We start from the raw sequence: 18,911 nt of genomic DNA, 5'->3' as shown, positions 1-18,911 counted from the left end.
AACATCTCTATGGGGGATCTCATTCTAACATTCTGTATAGAACATCACTATGGTGATCTCGTTCTAACATTCTGTATAGAACATCACTATGGGGATCTCATTCTAACATTCTGTATAGAACATCTCAATGGTGATCTCATTCTAACATTCTGTATAGAACATCTCAATGGTGATCTCATTCTAACATTCTGTATAGAACATCTCAATGGTGATCTCATTCTAACATTCTGTATAGAACATCTCAATGGGGATCTCATTCTAACATTCTGTATTGAACATCTCAATGGTGATCTCATTCTAACATTCTGTATAGAACATCTCAATGGTGATCTCATTCTAACATTCTGTATAGAACATCTCAATGGGGATCTCATTCTAACATTCTGTATAGAACATCTCAATGGGGATCTCATTCTAACATTCTGTATAGAACATCTCAATGGGGATCTCATTCTAACATTCTGTATAGAACATCTCAATGGGGATCTCATTCTAACATTCTGTATAGAACATCTCAATGGGGATCTCATTCTAACATTCTGTATAGAACATCACTATGGGGATCTCATTCTAACATTCTGTATAGAACATCACTATGGTGATCTCATTCTAACATTCTGTATAGAACATCACTATGGTGATCTCGTTCTAACATTCTGTATAGAACATCTCAATGGGGGATCTCATTCTAACATTCTGTATAGAACATCACTATGGTGATCTCATTCTAACATTCTGTATAGAACATCTCAATGGTGATCTCATTCTAACATTCTGTATAGAACATCACTATGGTGATCTCGTTCTAACATTCTGTATAGAACATCTCAATGGGGGATCTCATTCTAACATTCTGTATAGAACATCTCAATGGGGGATCTCATTCTAACATTCTGTATAGAACATCACTATGGTGATCTCATTCTAACATTCTGTATAGAACATCTCAATGGTGATCTCATTCTAACATTCTGTATAGAACATCTCAATGGGGATCTCATTCTAACATTCTGTATAGAACATCTCAATGGTGATCTCATTCTAACATTCTGTATAGAACATCTCAATGGTGATCTCATTCTAACATTCTGTATAGAACATCACTATGGTGATCTCATTCTAACATTCTGTATAGAACATCTCAATGGGGATCTCGTTCTAACATTCTGTATAGAACATCACTATGGTGATCTCATTCTAACATTCTGTATAGAACATCTCAATGGGGGATCTCATTCTAACATTCTGTATAGAACATCTCAATGGGGATCTCGTTCTAACATTCTGTATAGAACATCACTATGGTGATCTCATTCTAACATTCTGTATAGAACATCTCAATGGGGATCTCGTTCTAACATTCTGTATAGAACATCTCAATGGTGATCTCATTCTAACATTCTGTATAGAACATCACTATGGTGATCTCATTCTAACATTCTGTATAGAACATCTCAATGGGGATCTCATTCTAACATTCTGTATAGAACATCTCAATGGTGATCTCATTCTAACATTCTGTATAGAACATCTCAATGGGGATCTCATTCTAACATTCTGTATAGAACATCACTATGGGGATCTCATTCTAACATTCTGTATAGAACATCACTATGGTGATCTCATTATAACATTCTGTATAGAACATCTTGGATGGGGAATCTCAATGGGGATCTCATTCTAACATTCTGTATAGAACATCACTATGGTGATCTCGTTCTAACATTCTGTATAGAACATCTCAATGGGGGATCTCATTCTAACATTCTGTATAGAACATCTCAATGGGGATCTCATTCTAACATTCTGTATAGAACATCTCAATGGGGATCTCATTCTAACATTCTGTATAGAACATCTCAATGGGGGATCTCATTCTAACATTCTGTATAGAACATCTCAATGGGGGATCTCATTCTAACATTCTGTATAGAACATCTCAATGGGGATCTCATTCTAACATTCTGTATAGAACATCTCAATGGGGATCTCATTCTAACATTCTGTATAGAACATCACTATGGGGATCTCATTCTAACATTCTGTATAGAACATCACTATGGGGATCTCATTCTAACATTCTGTATAGAACATCACTATGGGGATCTCATTCTAACATTCTGTATAGAACATCACTATGGTGATCTCATTCTAACATTCTGTATAGAACATCACTATGGGGATCTCATTCTAACATTCTGTATAGAACATCTCAATGGGGGATCTCATTCTAACATTCTGTATAGAACATCTCAATGGGGATCTCATTCTAACATTCTGTATAGAACATCTCAATGGGGGATCTCATTCTAACATTCTGTATAGAACATCACTATGGGGATCTCATTCTAACATTCTGTATAGAACATCTCAATGGGGATCTCATTCTAACATTCTGTATAGAACATCTCAATGGGGATCTCGTTCTAACATTCTGTATAGAACATCTCAATGGGGGATCTCATTCTAACATTCTGTATAGAACATCACTATGGTGATCTCATTCTAACATTCTGTATAGAACATCTCAATGGGGATCTCATTCTAACATTCTGTATAGAACATCTCAATGGGGGATCTCATTCTAACATTCTGTATAGAACATCTCAATGGGGATCTCATTCTAACATTCTGTATAGAACATCTCAATGGGGATTTCATTCTAACATTCTGTATAGAACATCACTATGGGGATCTCGTTCTAACATTCTGTATAGAACATCTCAATGGGGGATCTCATTCTAACATTCTGTATAGAACATCTCAATGGTGATCTCATTCTAACATTCTGTATAGAACATCAATGGGGATCTCATTCTAACATTCTGTATAGAACATCTCAATGGGGATCTCATTCTAACATTCTGTATAGAACATCACTATGGGGATCTCATTCTAACATTCTGTATAGAACATCTCAATGGGGATCTCATTATAACATTCTGTATAGAACATCTCAATGGGGATCTCATTCTAACATTCTGTATAGAACATCTCAATGGTGATCTCATTCTAACATTCTGTATAGAACATCACTATGGGGATCTCATTCTAACATTCTGTATAGAATATCTCAATGGGGATCTCATTATAACATTCTGTATAGAACATCTCAATGGGGGATCTCATTCTAACATTCTGTATAGAACATCTCAATGGGGATCTCATTCTAACATTCTGTATAGAACATCTCAATGGGGATCTCATTCTAACATTCTGTATAGAACATCACTATGGGGATCTCGTTCTAACATTCTGTATAGAACATCTCAATGGGGGATCTCATTCTAACATTCTGTATAGAACATCTCAATGGGGATCTCATTCTAACATTCTGTATAGAACATCTCAATGGGGATCTCATTCTAACATTCTGTATAGAACATCTCAATGGTGATCTCATTCTAACATTCTGTATAGAACATCTCAATGGGGATCTCATTCTAACATTCTGTATAGAACATCTCAATGGGGATCTCATTATAACATTCTGTATAGAACATCTCAATGGGGATCTCATTCTAACATTCTGTATAGAACATCTCAATGGTGATCTCATTCTAACATTCTGTATAGAACATCACTATGGGGATCTCATTCTAACATTCTGTATAGAACATCTCAATGGGGATCTCATTCTAACATTCTGTATAGAACATCTCAATGGTGATCTCATTCTAACATTCTGTATAGAACATCACTATGGGGATCTCATTCTAACATTCTGTATAGAACATCTCAATGGGGATCTCATTCTAACATTCTGTATAGAACATCTCAATGGGGATCTCATTCTAACATTCTGTATAGAACATCACTATGGGGATCTCATTCTAACATTCTGTATAGAACATCACTATGGGGATCTCGTTCTAACATTCTGTATAGAACATCACTATGGGGATCTCATTCTAACATTCTGTATAGAACATCACTATGGTGATCTCATTCTAACATTCTGTATAGAACATCACTATGGGGATCTCATTCTAACATTCTGTATAGAACATCACTATGGTGATCTCATTCTAACATTCTGTATAGAACATCTCAATGGGGATCTCATTCTAACATTCTGTATAGAACATCTCAATGGGGATCTCATTCTCACATTCTGTATAGAACATCACTATGGGGATCTCATTCTAACATTCTGTATAGAACATCACTATGGTGATCTCATTCTAACATTCTGTATAGAACATCTCAATGGGGATCTCATTCTAACATTCTGTATAGAACATCACTATGGTGATCTCATTCTAACATTCTGTATAGAACATCTCAATGGGGATCTCATTCTAACATTCTGTATAGAACATCTCAATGGGGATCTCATTCTAACATTCTGTATAGAACATCACTATGGGGATCTCATTCTAACATTCTGTATAGAACATCTCAATGGGGATCTCATTCTAACATTCTGTATAGAACATCTCAATGGGGATCTCATTCTAACATTCTGTATAGAACATCTCAATGGTGATCTCATTCTAACATTCTGTATAGAACATCTCAATGGGGATCTCGTTCTAACATTCTGTATAGAATATCTCAATGGGGATCTCGTTCTAACATTCTGTATAGAACATCTCAATGGGGGATCTCATTCTAACATTCTGTATAGAACATCTCAATGGGGATCTCATTCTAACATTCTGTATAGAACATCTCAATGGGGGATCTCATTCTAACATTCTGTATAGAACATCACTATGGGGATCTCATTCTAACATTCTGTATAGAACATCTCAATGGGGGATCTCATTCTAACATTCTGTATAGAACATCTCAATGGGGGATCTCATTCTAACATTCTGTATAGAACATCTCAATGGGGATCTCATTCTAACATTCTGTATAGAACATCTCAATGGGGGATCTCATTCTAACATTCTGTATAGAACATCTCAATGGGGATCTCATTCTAACATTCTGTATAGAACATCACTATGGGGATCTCATTCTAACATTCTGTATAGAACATCACTATGGGGATCTCATTCTAACATTCTGTATAGAACATCTCAATGGGGATCTCATTCTAACATTCTGTATAGAACATCTCAATGGGGATCTCATTCTAACATTCTGTATAGAACATCTCAATGGGGGATCTCATTCTAACATTCTGTATAGAACATCTCAATGGGGGATCTCATTCTAACATTCTGTATAGAACATCACTATGGGGATCTCATTCTAACATTCTGTATAGAACATCACTATGGGGATCTCATTCTAACATTCTGTATAGAACATCTCAATGGGGATCTCATTCTAACATTCTGTATAGAACATCTCAATGGGGATCTCATTCTAACATTCTGTATAGAACATCACTATGGGGATCTCATTCTAACATTCTGTATAGAACATCTCAATGGGGATCTCGTTCTAACATTCTGTATAGAACATCTCAATGGGGATCTCATTCTAACATTCTGTATAGAACATCACTATGGGGATCTCATTCTAACATTCTGTATAGAACATCTCAATGGGGATCTCATTCTAACATTCTGTATAGAACATCTCAATGGGGATCTCATTCTAACATTCTGTATAGAACATCACTATGGTGATCTCATTCTAACATTCTGTATAGAACATCACTATGGTGATCTCATTCTAACACTGTAAGTGATTTCTGTTATTTCTGGTGTACAGATTATGTTACTGGGGTACCCAGGGGAGACAAAGCTCTGGGCTATGTAAGTATTATGAGCTTTTAGATACAAGCACTATAGAACTAGTTTAACCTTCATTTAACCTTCGTTCATCCTGTCCTATGATGTGTGCTGTAGTCAGCTGTCAGCACACACAGGCTGGATGACCAGGCTAACTATTATTATTATTATGGAGAGTGTAAATCTTGGTAGAAAATCGAACTCAGTCAGTTAAACGGAGTCCGTTATTTTGTCTTGCCATGTAGGTGAACATCTTTAATGGGAGGAACATGGAGTCGATGCTGAACTTCACAGGAACGCAGGTACGCTATGGCAGTGGTTTTACTGTATCAAAGTGGTCAGACACGTATCTATATTTCCCCTCCTGGGCACAATGCTCTGTCCAACCAGGTTCCTTCATCTTAGCCGTGCACGTCATAAAAGGGATGCTAGTCTCCTTTCACAGCCGCTGTATGAGGCTGCGGAAGGTGAGCGAGACTGAAGAGATGCCTGGTCGTATCCCGCCCACAGTGGACCGCTGTCAAGTTACTGACCTATAGCTGGTCCTTTTTTTTTAAACAGCAGAAAAGTAAAAACATTTTTTTACACTAATTTAGTCATCAGAGCTGATAAAGCGCGAGAGGAAGGATAGAGGGTGCAGCTCTAACAGGCGGGGGAGGGGCTGTACTGTGAGCGAGCGTCGCAGGGAGGAGGGAGCGATATAGACGTGAGACGACAACCAATCAAGCCCGACTTCGCGCTTGAGTAAACTAATAGCTGCCATAGCTAGGTTATTTATCATCCAATATGATTACGTAGTACCATAGCGCTGCTCGGTGTCCCTCTGCGGACACCAACGTCATCCTGTTATTTGTTATTGTGCCCGAGTTCACATCTGGAAGCCATTTCACAGCACTGGAAGAAGAAGAAAGATGTTAAAACGGAGGAGGGAGAGTAGAAAGAAGGGATGAGAGAGAGGAGAAGACCACTGGCTTACAGCTTGTTAACCTCGAGATGTGTAGGTCAACACCGCTGAGCTCTCTCCTTTTGTGTTCATATTTCTGTTCTCTTTGGCGCTCCAGTTCAATACCTAAAACAAGAGAACATCTTCTCACTATTTCCAATAGTGTGTTTTTTTTTTTTGGGGGGGGGGATGTTTTTAGTATTAGGATGGATGCCAGGGATTTTACAGAGAAGAAGCAGTCCTTGAGTTTTGAGAGAAATCAATCCGAGAGAAATCTGACCATGTACTCTGTCATGTTGACCTTCTTTTTTTTTTTAACAAAAGATTGGCCTACAGTTGGTATATATATATTTTTTATACAGCAGAAAAGTCAACGGTCCACTGTGGACGGGATACGACCAGGCATCAAATATGATTACATAGTACCTGTCTTGACTGCATCAAAACAGGAGAAGCTAGTTACGCTAGCTAACGTTAGCTAGCTAGGCTAATTGAAGCTGTATTATGTGCTTTCTCATCCTACACTTACAAATAACAATAACTCCATTCAGACAATTTAGTGCCAGCCTACCTGTTGGCTCTTGGTTGTTGTAGCCTAGCCTTCTCCTTTTTTAAACTTTTAATTCCGTCCTTTTTTATTCCATCTTCCATTGATTTGAGATATTTCCTAACTTTTGCTACACACGAAGCGCTGAGGCTCTATGACTGTAGCCTATTGCCGCTTTGATGACTCATGATTGGCCAACGACAAGCTACACACACGCGCCACGCTCTACTCTGGTGAAAAGCAAGAGCGGCGGCAGCAGCATCAATGATAACATTTCTCTCTCTACTGCAGCGGTCTGTTAGGATCTGTACGGGCCCTTCTGGACAAGTTAGTTACACTTACCCGAGGAGACCGGTGACAATCAGATCTGACCCAGACCCGTAACGTTATTTAGAATTGTGGATCTGGACCCTCTCGGGTATTCTGGTACAGGTTGATCCTTGAAGACCTGTAAGTCACAGTGTTGAGTCTATTCAGGGATACGACCCCCTCTCTCTCTCTCTCTCTCTCTCTCTCTCACTCACACACACACACACACACACACACACACACACACACACACACACACACACACACACACACACACACACACACACACACACGTTAACAGCCTATACATTTCCAGACTCTTCTCCTCTGTTCTCCATGTAAATCATGAAACGGTGTGTGTGTGTGTGTGTGTGTGTGTGTGTGTCGACTCCGAGCCAACAGGACGGTTAGAAATGCTGACATAATTGATCAGCTTTTTAGTTTTTGAGCGTTCCTCCTGGAATCTGTTCCACCCACACAGAGACAGACGGCGATGAAGAAGAACTCCGATATACCTACTCTCTCTCTCTCTCTTTGTAGCTACTTCTGCTTCAGGTGCACTCATCATTTGTAGACTCACTGTTCTTCTACACGATGTGAGCTAGAAGGAATCTGTCCCTGTCTGGAATCTGTAGTAATCCATATGTAGATCCTAACGGTGGACTGTATGGAGGAATAGTAGGCTACGAGATCTCTGGAAGATCTCATTGTATTTCTCTCTGTCCTTTTTCCTCAGATGGCTGCCTACTTTGGCCATTCAGTGGCAGCGACCGACCTCAATAACGATGGGTAAGCGATGATGTTTTAATATAAAACTGGTTGTTTGGATGCTGATTGGACGAGCAGCGTTCCAAGCCGTGCTGTATTGGCCGTCACAGACACAGACCTTTGGCTGCTAACAGTTCCATCTGAAAATGACCACTGCTCCTCCATCAGAATATCATGTTGCTGTCTGAATCATCTCTTGTATTTATCTCTACTAGAATATCACGTTGCTGTCTGAATCATCTCTTGTATTTATCTCAACTCACACATTATTTCCTCTTGCTTCCAGCCCAGCATTTAGTTTGGTACAGTGGGGGTTAATATAAACCTAGCATTTAGTTTGGTACAGCGGGGGTTAATATAAACCTAGCATTTAGTTTGGTACAGCGGGGGTTAATATAAGCCTAGCATTTAGTTTGGTACAGCGGGGGGTTAATATAAACCTAGCATTTAGTTTGGTACAGCGGGGTTAATATAAACCTAGCATTTAGTTTGGTACAGCGGGGTTAATATAAACCTAGCATTTAGTTTGGTACAGCGGGGGTTAATATAAGCATTTAGTTTGGTACAGCGGGGGTTAATATAAGCCTAGCATTTAGTTTGGTACAGCGGGGTTAATATAAACCTAGCATTTAGTTTGGTACAGCGAGGGTTAATATAAACCTAGCATTTAGTTTGGTACAGCGGGGGTTAATATAAACCTAGCATTTAGTTTGGTACAGCGGGGGTTAATATAAGCATTTAGTTAGGTACAGTGGGGGTTAATATAAGCATTTAGTTTGGTACAGGGGGGGTTAATATAAGCCTAGCATTTAGTTTGGTACTGCGGGGGGGTTAATATAAGCATTTAGTTTGGTACAGCGGGGGTTAATATAAACCTAGCATTTAGTTTGGTACAGCGGGGGTTAATATAAGCCTAGCATTTAGTTTGGTACAGCGGGGGTTAATATAAACCTAGCATTTAGTTTGGTACAGCGGGGGTTAATATAAACCTAGCATTTAGTTTGGTACAGCGGGGGTTAATATAAACCTAGCATTTAGTTTGGTACAGCGGGGGTTAATATAAGCCTAGCATTTAGTTTGGTACAGCGGGGGTTAATATAAACCTAGCATTTAGTTTGGTACAGCAGGGGTTAATATAAGCATTTAGTTTGGTACAGCGGGGGTTAATATAAGCCTAGCATTTAGTTTGGTACAGCGGGGGGTTAATATAAACCTAGCATTTAGTTTGGTACAGCAGGGGTTAATATAAACCTAGCATTTAGTTTGGTACAGCGGGGTTAATATAAGCCTAGCATTTAGTTTGGTACAGCGGGGGTTAATATAAGCATTTAGTTTGGTACAGCGGGGGTTAATATAAGCCTAGCATTTAGTTTGGTACAGCGGGGTTAATATAAACCTAGCATTTAGTTTGGTACAGCGAGGGTTAATATAAACCTAGCATTTAGTTTGGTACAGCGGGGGTTAATATAAACCTAGCATTTAGTTTGGTACAGCGGGGGTTAATATAAGCATTTAGTTAGGTACAGTGGGGGTTAATATAAGCATTTAGTTTGGTACAGGGGGGGTTAATATAAACCAAGCATTTAGTTAGGTACAGTGGGGGTTAATATAAGCATTTAGTTTGGTACAGGGGGGGTTAATATAAGCCTAGCATTTGGTTTGGTACTGCGGGGGGGTTAATATAAGCATTTAGTTTGGTACAGCGGGGGTTAATATAAACCTAGCATTTAGTTTGGTACAGCGGGGGTTAATATAAGCCTAGCATTTAGTTTGGTACAGCGGGGGTTAATATAAGCCTAGCATTTAGTTTGGTACAGCGGGGGTTAATATAAACCTAGCATTTAGTTTGGTACAGCGGGGGTTAATATAAACCTAGCATTTAGTTTGGTACAGCGGGGGTTAATATAAGCCTAGCATTTAGTTTGGTACAGCGGGGGTTAATATAAACCTAGCATTTAGTTTGGTACAGCAGGGGTTAATATAAGCATTTAGTTTGGTACAGCAGGGTTAATATAAGCCTAGCATTTAGTTTGGTACAGCGGGGGTTAATATAAGCATTTAGTTTGGTACAGCGGGGTTAATATAAGCCTAGCATTTAGTTTGGTACAGCGGGGGTTAATATAAGCCTAGCATTTAGTTTGGTACAGCAGGGGTTAATATAAGCATTTAGTTTGGTACAGCAGGGTTAATAGAAGCATTTAGTTTGGTACAGCGGGGTTAATAGAAGCATTTAGTTTGGTACAGCGGGGGTTAATATTAACCTAGCATTTAGTTTGGTACAGCGGGGGTTAATATAAGCATTTAGTTTGGTACAGCGGGGGTTAATATAAACCTAGCATTTAGTTTGGTACAGCGGGGGTTAATATAAGCATTTAGTTTGGTACAGCGGGGGTTAATATAAGCATTTAGTTTGGTACAGGGGGGGTTAATATAAACCTAGCATTTAGTTTGGTACAGCGGGGGTTAATATAAACCTAGCATTTAGTTTGGTACAGCGGGGTTAATATAAACCTAGCATTTAGTTTGGTACAGCGGGGTTAATGTAAAGCATTTAGTTTGGTACAGCGGGGGTTAATATAAGCATTTAGTTTGGTACAGCGGGGGTTAATATAAGCCTAGCATTTAGTTTGGTACAGCGGGGTTAATATAAACCTAGCATTTAGTTTGGTACAGCGAGGGTTAATATAAACCTAGCATTTAGTTTGGTACAGCGGGGGTTAATATAAACCTAGCATTTAGTTTGGTACAGCGGGGGTTAATATAAGCATTTAGTTAGGTACAGTGGGGGTTAATATAAGCATTTAGTTTGGTACAGGGGGGGTTAATATAAACCAAGCATTTAGTTAGGTACAGTGGGGGTTAATATAAGCATTTAGTTTGGTACAGGGGGGGTTAATATAAGCCTAGCATTTGGTTTGGTACTGCGGGGGGGTTAATATAAGCATTTAGTTTGGTACAGCGGGGGTTAATATAAACCTAGCATTTAGTTTGGTACAGCGGGGGTTAATATAAGCCTAGCATTTAGTTTGGTACAGCGGGGGTTAATATAAGCCTAGCATTTAGTTTTGTACAGCGGGGGTTAATATAAACCTAGCATTTAGTTTGGTACAGCGGGGGTTAATATAAACCTAGCATTTAGTTTGGTACAGCGGGGGTTAATATAAGCCTAGCATTTAGTTTGGTACAGCGGGGGTTAATATAAACCTAGCATTTAGTTTGGTACAGCAGGGGTTAATATAAGCATTTAGTTTGGTACAGCAGGGTTAATATAAGCCTAGCATTTAGTTTGGTACAGCGGGGGTTAATATAAACCTAGCATTTAGTTTGGTACAGCGGGGTTAATATAAACCTAGCATTTAGTTTGGTACAGCGGGGGTTAATATAAACCTAGCATTTAGTTTGGTACAGCGGGGGTTAATATAAACCTAGCATTTAGTTTGGTACAGCGGGGGTTAATATAATCCTAGCATTTAGTTTGGTACAGTGGGGGTTAATATAAGCCTAGCATTTAGTTTGGTACAGCGGGGGTTAATATAAGCCTAGCATTTAGTTTGGTACAGCGGGGGTTAATATAAGCCTAGCATTTAGTTTGGTACAGCGGGGGTTAATATAAGCATTTAGTTTGGTACAGCGGGGGTTAATATAAACCTAGCATTTAGTTTGGTACAGTGGGGGTTAATATAAACCTAGCATTTAGTTTGGTACAGCGGGGGTTAATATAAACCTAGCATTTAGTTTGGTACAGCGGGGGTTAATATAAGCATTTAGTTATGTACAGTGGGGGTTAATATAAGCATTTAGTTTGGTACAGGGGGGGTTAATATAAACCAAGCATTTAGTTAGGTACAGTGGGGGTTAATATAAGCATTTAGTTTGGTACAGGGGGGGTTAATATAAGCCTAGCATTTGGTTTGGTACAGCGGGGGTTAATATAAGCATTTAGTTTGGTACTGCGGGGGGGTTAATATAAGCATTTAGTTTGGTACAGCGGGGGTTAATATAAACCTAGCATTTAGTTTGGTACAGCGGGGGTTAATATAAGCCTAGCATTTAGTTTGGTACAGTGGGGGTTAATATAAGCCTAGCATTTAGTTTGGTACAGCGGGGGTTAATATAAACCTAGCATTTAGTTTGGTACAGCGGGGGTTAATATAAACCTAGCATTTAGTTTGGTACAGCGGGGGTTAATATAAGCCTAGCATTTAGTTTGGTACAGCGGGGGTTAATATAAACCTAGCATTTAGTTTGGTACAGCAGGGGTTAATATAAGCATTTAGTTTGGTACAGCAGGGTTAATATAAGCCTAGCATTTAGTTTGGTACAGCGGGGGTTAATATAAGCATTTAGTTTGGTACAGTGGAGGGGTTAATATAAACCAAGCATTTAGTTTGGTACAGCGGGGGTTAATATAAGCATTTAGTTTGGTACAGCGGGGGTTAATATAAGCCCAGCATTTAGTTTGGTACAGCGGGGGTTAATATAAACCTAGCATTTAGTTTGGTACAGCGGGGTTAATATAAACCTAGCATTTAGTTTGGTACAGCGGGGGGTTAATATAAACCTAGCATTTAGTTTGGTACAGCGGGGGTTAATATAATCCTAGCATTTAGTTTGGTACAGCGGGGGTTAATATAAACCTAGCATTTAGTTTGGTACAGCGGGGGTTAATATAAGCCTAGCATTTAGTTTGGTACAGCGGGGGTTAATATAAGCCTAGCATTTAGTTTGGTACAGCGGGGGTTAATATAAGCATTTAGTTTGGTACAGCGGGGGTTAATATAAACCTAGCATTTAGTTTGGTACAGTGGGGGTTAATATAAACCTAGCATTTAGTTTGGTACAGCGGGGGTTAATATAAACCTTGCATTTAGTTTGGTACAGCGGGGGGAGTTAATATAAACCTAGCATTTAGTTTGGTACAGCGGGGGTTAATATAAGCATTTAGTTTGGTACAGCGGGGGAGTTAATATAAACCTAGCATTTAGTTTGGTACAGCGGGGGTTAATATAAGCATTTAGTTTGGTACAGCGGGGGAGTTAATATAAACCTAGCATTTAGTTTGGTACAGCGGGGGTTAATATAAACCTAGCATTTAGTTTGGTACAGCGGGGGTTAATATAAGCATTTAGTTTGGTACAGCGGGGGAGTTAATATAAACCTAGCATTTAGTTTGGTACAGCGGGGGTTAATATAAGCATTTAGGGGGTTAATATAAACCTAGCATTTAGTTTGGTACAGCGGGGGTTAATATAAACCTAGCATTTAGTTTGGTACAGCGGGGGAGTTAATATAAACCTAGCATTTAGTTTGGTACAGCGGGGGTTAATATAAACCTAGCATTTAGTTTGGTACAGCGGGGGAGTTAATATAAACCTAGCATTTGGTTTGGTACAGCGGGGGAGTTAATATAAACCTAGCATTTGGTTTGGTACATGAACAATTCCCTCCCTCTCTGTTTTTTCCCCCTTTGCTACCTAATGAACACAACCCTTCTTCAGGATATTTACATTTACATTTAAGTCATTTAGCAGACGCTCTTATCCAGAGCGACTTACAAATTGGAAAGTTCATACATATTCATCCTGGTCCCCCCGTGGGGAATGAACCCACAACCCTGGCGTTGCAAGCGCCATGCTCTACCAACTGAGCCACACGGGACCATTTATTAATGGTAAAGAGAGCTTTTATAAAGTGTTGGGTTCTGCTCAAGGCGTGTAGATGTTCATGTCCTGTTTCAGTGTTAATTTATCTCAAGAAGAAGACAAGGCTGGTAATTATACAGGCGTCAGGCCATCAAGTCCTCTCCCGAGTCCTGCCTGCTTCCAGATGACGCAGCTGAAATATGTTGGCTGAATTAGTTACAGTTACCATCCATGCTTTTTAATAGGATGAATATATGTTTACTCACTCTAAATGCACACAGATGCAGCTGTAATATCTGGGCTGATTTTTAAGTAGGTTATGTCATACCATCCGTGCTTCAGTTGCTGTGCCAATACCACTTAGGACATTTTTGAATATTTTGTGGAGATTAAGTCCATAAATGCCCAAATATTGTACATGGTCAATTGTAAGACAAAAAAAAAAAAAAAAAAGAGTTGGTTTTTCGTAAAACAGATGAAGACTATTCCTGTACTGAATAACACTCTTTAAATGGAGAGTCCATATTGAACATGTTTCATAGTACAGTGTTAGGCTTAGTCTATGTTCGGGAAACCAGCCCAAAAAGGTTATTAAAAGGTCTAAGAGGGTTACTTTCTATCTCATTAAAATGTCCATCTCTGTCTGAGCCTGAGCATTTTAAAGTACATATCGTTATTTTTAGTGCTGCAAAATACCATGAATTAGTAACCTTTTATTTAACTAGGCAAGTCAGTTAATAACAACAAATTCTTATTTACAATGACGGCTTACCCCGGACAAACCCGGACGACGCTGGGACAATTGTGCGCCAGCCCTATGGGACTCCCAATCACATCCGGATGTGATACGGCCTGGAATCGAACCAGGGTGTCTTTAGTGACGCCTCAAGCACTGAGATGCAGTGCCTTAGACCGACGAACCACTCGGGAGCCCATTAACTACCAGGAATTAGTAGTTCACTATTGGAAGTTTTGTCTTCTGTAGTGTAAACCCTTAATTATGTCTCTGTCTCTCCTCAGGCTGGTGGATCTGTTTGTGGGCGCCCCTCTGTTCATGGAGCGTGGTAGTGATGGGAAGCTGAGGGAGGTGGGCCAGGTGTCTGTGTTCCTGGCGAAGGGAGGCTTCTCCTTCCACACACCCATCACACTGAGTGGGACAGAGATCTACTCACGCTTCGGCAGTTCTATCGCCACACTGGGGGACCTGGATATGGACGGCTTCAACGGTATGTACAAGGTCTTAACGGTATGTACGAGGCCTCAACGGTATGTACAAGGCCTCAACGGTATGTACGAGGCCTCAACGGTATGTACGAGGCCTCAACGGTATGTACGAGGCCTCAACGGTATGTACGAGGCCTCAACGGTATGTACGAGGCCTCAACGGTATGTACGAGGCCTCAACGGTATGTGCGAGGCCTCAACGGTATGTGCGAGGCCTCAACGGTATGTGTGAGGCCTCAACGGTATGTGTGAGGAGTATGTGTGAGGCCTCAACGGTATGTACGAGGCCTCGACGGTATGTACGAGGCCTCGACGGTATGTACGAGGCCTCGACGGTATGTACGAGGCCTCGACGGTATGTACGAGGCCTCGACGGTATGTACGAGGCCTCGACGGTATGTACGAGGCCTCGACGGTATGTACGAGGCCTCAACGGTATGTACGAGGCCTCAACGGTATGTACGAGGCCTCAACGGTATGTACGAGGCCTCAACGGTATGTACGAGGCCTCAACGGTATGTGTTGAGGCCTCAACGGTATGTGTGAGGCCTCAACGGTATGTGTGAGGCCTCAACGGTATGTGTGAGGCCTCAACGGTATGTGTGAGGCCTCAACGGTATGTGTGAGGAGTATGTGTGAGGCCTCAACGGTATGTACGAGGCCTCAACGGTATGTACGAGGCCTCGACGGTATGTACGAGGCCTCGACGGTATGTACGAGGCCTCGACGGTATGTACGAGGCCTCGACGGTATGTACGAGGCCTCAACGGTATGTACGAGGCCTCAACGGTATGTGTTGAGGCCTCAACGGTATGTGTTGAGGCCTCAACGGTATGTGTTGAGGCCTCAACGGTATGTGTGAGGCCTCAACGGTATGTGTGAGGCCTCAACGGTATGTGTGAGGCCTCAACGGTATGTGTGAGGCCTCAACGGTATGTGTGAGGCCTCAACGGTATGTGTGAGGCCTCAACGGTATGTGTGAGGCCTCAACGGTATGTGTGAGGAGTATGTGTGAGGCCTCAACGGTATGTACGAGGCCTCGACGGTATGTACGAGGCCTCGACGGTATGTGCGAGGCCTCGACGGTATGTGCGAGGCCTCGACGGTGTGTGCGAGGCCTCGGCGGTGTGTGCGAGGCCTCGGCGGTGTGTGCGAGGCCTCGGCGGTGTGTGCGAGGCCTCGGCGGTGTGTGCGAGGCCTCGACGGTGTGTGCGAGGCCTCGACGGTATGTGCGAGGCCTCGACGGTATGTGCGAGGCCTCGACGGTATGTGCGAGGCCTCGACGGTGTGTGCGAGGCCTCGACGGTGTGTGCGAGGCCTCGGCGGTGTGTGCGAGGCCTCGACGGTGTGTGCGAGGCCTCGGCGGTGTGTGCGAGGCCTCGGCGGTGTGTGCGAGGCCTCGGCGGTGTGTGCGAGGCCTCGACGGTGTGTGCGAGGCCTCGGCGGTATGTGCGAGGCCTCGGCGGTGTGTGCGAGGCCTCGACGGTGTGTGCGAGGCCTCGACGGTGTGTGCGAGGCCTCGGCGGTGTGTGCGAGGCCTCGGCGGTGTGTGCGAGGCCTCGGCGGTGTGTGCGAGGCCTCGGCGGTGTGTGCGAGGCCTCGACGGTATGTGCGAGGCCTCGACGGTATGTGCGAGGCCTCGACGGTATGTGGAGCCTCTGAGACAACCGTCTGAATGGTTCTTACAAACTCATAATGATCACTAGAGTTGCTACTTTCTCAAAGCTCCCAGGTTTTTCAGGAATCCTGGTTGGAGGACTCTGGGATTTAGGAGGAAATAAGAACGTGTCCTCCAACCAGGATTGCTTCCGAGGCTCCCGTACTAGTCATACAACTCGGGGAGATTCCCTGGTTTGAAGACAATGGCCAAACCACCATGAAGGGTTGTTAATGATCTTCCTGTAATGTTTCCCTGTTCCAGACATTGCCGTAGCTGCACCCTACGGCGGGCCGAAGCACCGCGGCCTAGTGTACATCCACAATGGGAGGGCTGCAGGGCCTGACCCAGTGCCTTCTCAGGTCCTAGAGGGGAGGTGGGCCTCCTCTTACATGCCCCCCAGCTTTGGATACTCCCTGCACGGAGCCACCGATATTGACCAGAATGGATACCCAGGTAGTTTGATACCAGAATGGATACCCAGGTAGTTTGATACTAGAATGAATACCCAGGTAGTTTGATACTAGAATGGATACCCAGGTAGTTTGATACTAGAATGGATACCCAGGTAGTTTGATACTAGAATGGATACCCAGGTAGTTTGATACTAGAATGGATACCCAGGTAGTTTGATACTAGAATGGATACCCAGGTAGTTTGATACTAGAATGGATACCCAGGTAGTTTGATACTAGAATGGATACCCAGGTAGTTTGATACTAGAATGGATACCCAGGTAGTTTGATACTAGAATGGATACCCAGGTAGTTTGATACTAGAATGAATACCCAGGTAGTTTGATACTAGAATGGATACCCAGGTAGTTTGATACTAGAATGGATGCCCAGGTAGTTTGATACTAGAATGGATACCCAGGTAGATTGATACTAGAATGGATACCCGGGTAGTTTGATACTAGAATGGATACCCGGGTAGTTTGATACTAGAATGGATACCCAGGTAGATTGATACTAGAATGGATACCCAGGTAGTTTGATACTAGAATGGATACCCAGGTAGTTTGATACTAGAATGGATACCCAGGTAGTTTGATACTAGAATGGATACCCAGGTAGTTTCATAACAAAATACATACCCAGGTAGTTTGATACTAGAATGAATACCCAGGTGGTTTGATACTAGAATGGATACCCAGGTAGTTTGATACTAGAATGGATACCCAGGTAGTTTGATACTAGAATGGATACCCAGGTAGTTTCATAACAAAATACATACCCCGGTAGTTTGATACTAGAATGGATACCCAGGTAGTTTCATAACAAAATACATACCCCGGTAGTTTGATACTAGAATGGATACCCAGGTAGTTTCATAACAAAATACATACCCCGGTAGTTTGATACTAGAATGGATACCCAGGTAGTTTGATACTAGAATGGATACCCAGGTAGTTTGATACTAGAATGGATACCCAGGTAGTTTTATACTAGAATGGATATCCAGGTAGTTTGATACTAGAATGGATACCCAGGTAGTTTGATACTAGAATGGATACCCAGGTAGTTTCATAACAAAATACATACCCAGGTAGTTTGATACTAGAATGGATACCCAGGTAGTTTGATACTAGAATGGATACCCAGGTAGTTTGATACTAGAATGGATACCCAGGTAGTTTGATACTAGAATGGATACCCAGGTAGTTTGATACTAGAATGGATACCCAGGTAGTTTGATACTAGAATGGATACCCGGGTAGTTTGATACTAGAATGGATACCCGGGTAGTTTGATACTAGAATGGATACCCAGGTAGATTGATACTAGAATGGATACCCGGGTGGTTTGATACTAGAATGGATACCCAGGTAGATTGATACTAGAATGGATACCCAGGTAGTTTGATACTAGAATGGATACCCAGGTAGATTGATACTAGAATGGATACCCAGGTAGTTTCATAACAAAATACATACCCAGGTAGTTTGATACTAGAATGAATACCCAGGTGGTTTCATAACAAAATACATACCCCGGTAATTTGATACTAGAATGGATACCCATGTAGTTTGATACTAGAATGGATACCCAGGTAGTTTGATACTAGAATGGATACCCAGGTAGTTTGATACTAGAATGGATACCCAGGTAGTTTCATAACAAAATAC

The 18,911-nt window shown here is 41.6% G+C and overlaps 1 protein-coding gene across 1 annotated transcript in view; it reads left to right on the top strand.

Annotated features, from left to right (window-relative positions):
- The window catches only part of LOC139546228 (integrin alpha-V-like), a 96,339-nt gene that overhangs the window by 16,894 nt on the left and 60,534 nt on the right, over positions 1–18,911 (top strand). Inside the window, exons 9-13 of the mRNA XM_071354359.1 lie at positions 5,674–5,717; positions 5,939–5,995; positions 8,229–8,281; positions 14,923–15,128; positions 17,048–17,239. Of these exons, the coding sequence (XP_071210460.1) occupies positions 5,674–5,717; positions 5,939–5,995; positions 8,229–8,281; positions 14,923–15,128; positions 17,048–17,239 (552 nt within the window). The remainder of the gene's footprint in view (positions 1–5,673; positions 5,718–5,938; positions 5,996–8,228; positions 8,282–14,922; positions 15,129–17,047; positions 17,240–18,911) is intronic.

This window comes from Salvelinus alpinus, chromosome 20 (assembly GCF_045679555.1).
Source record: "Salvelinus alpinus chromosome 20, SLU_Salpinus.1, whole genome shotgun sequence".
NCBI classification, from domain to species: domain Eukaryota; kingdom Metazoa; phylum Chordata; class Actinopteri; order Salmoniformes; family Salmonidae; genus Salvelinus; species Salvelinus alpinus.
This window is presented reverse-complemented; position numbering and strand designations above follow the sequence as displayed.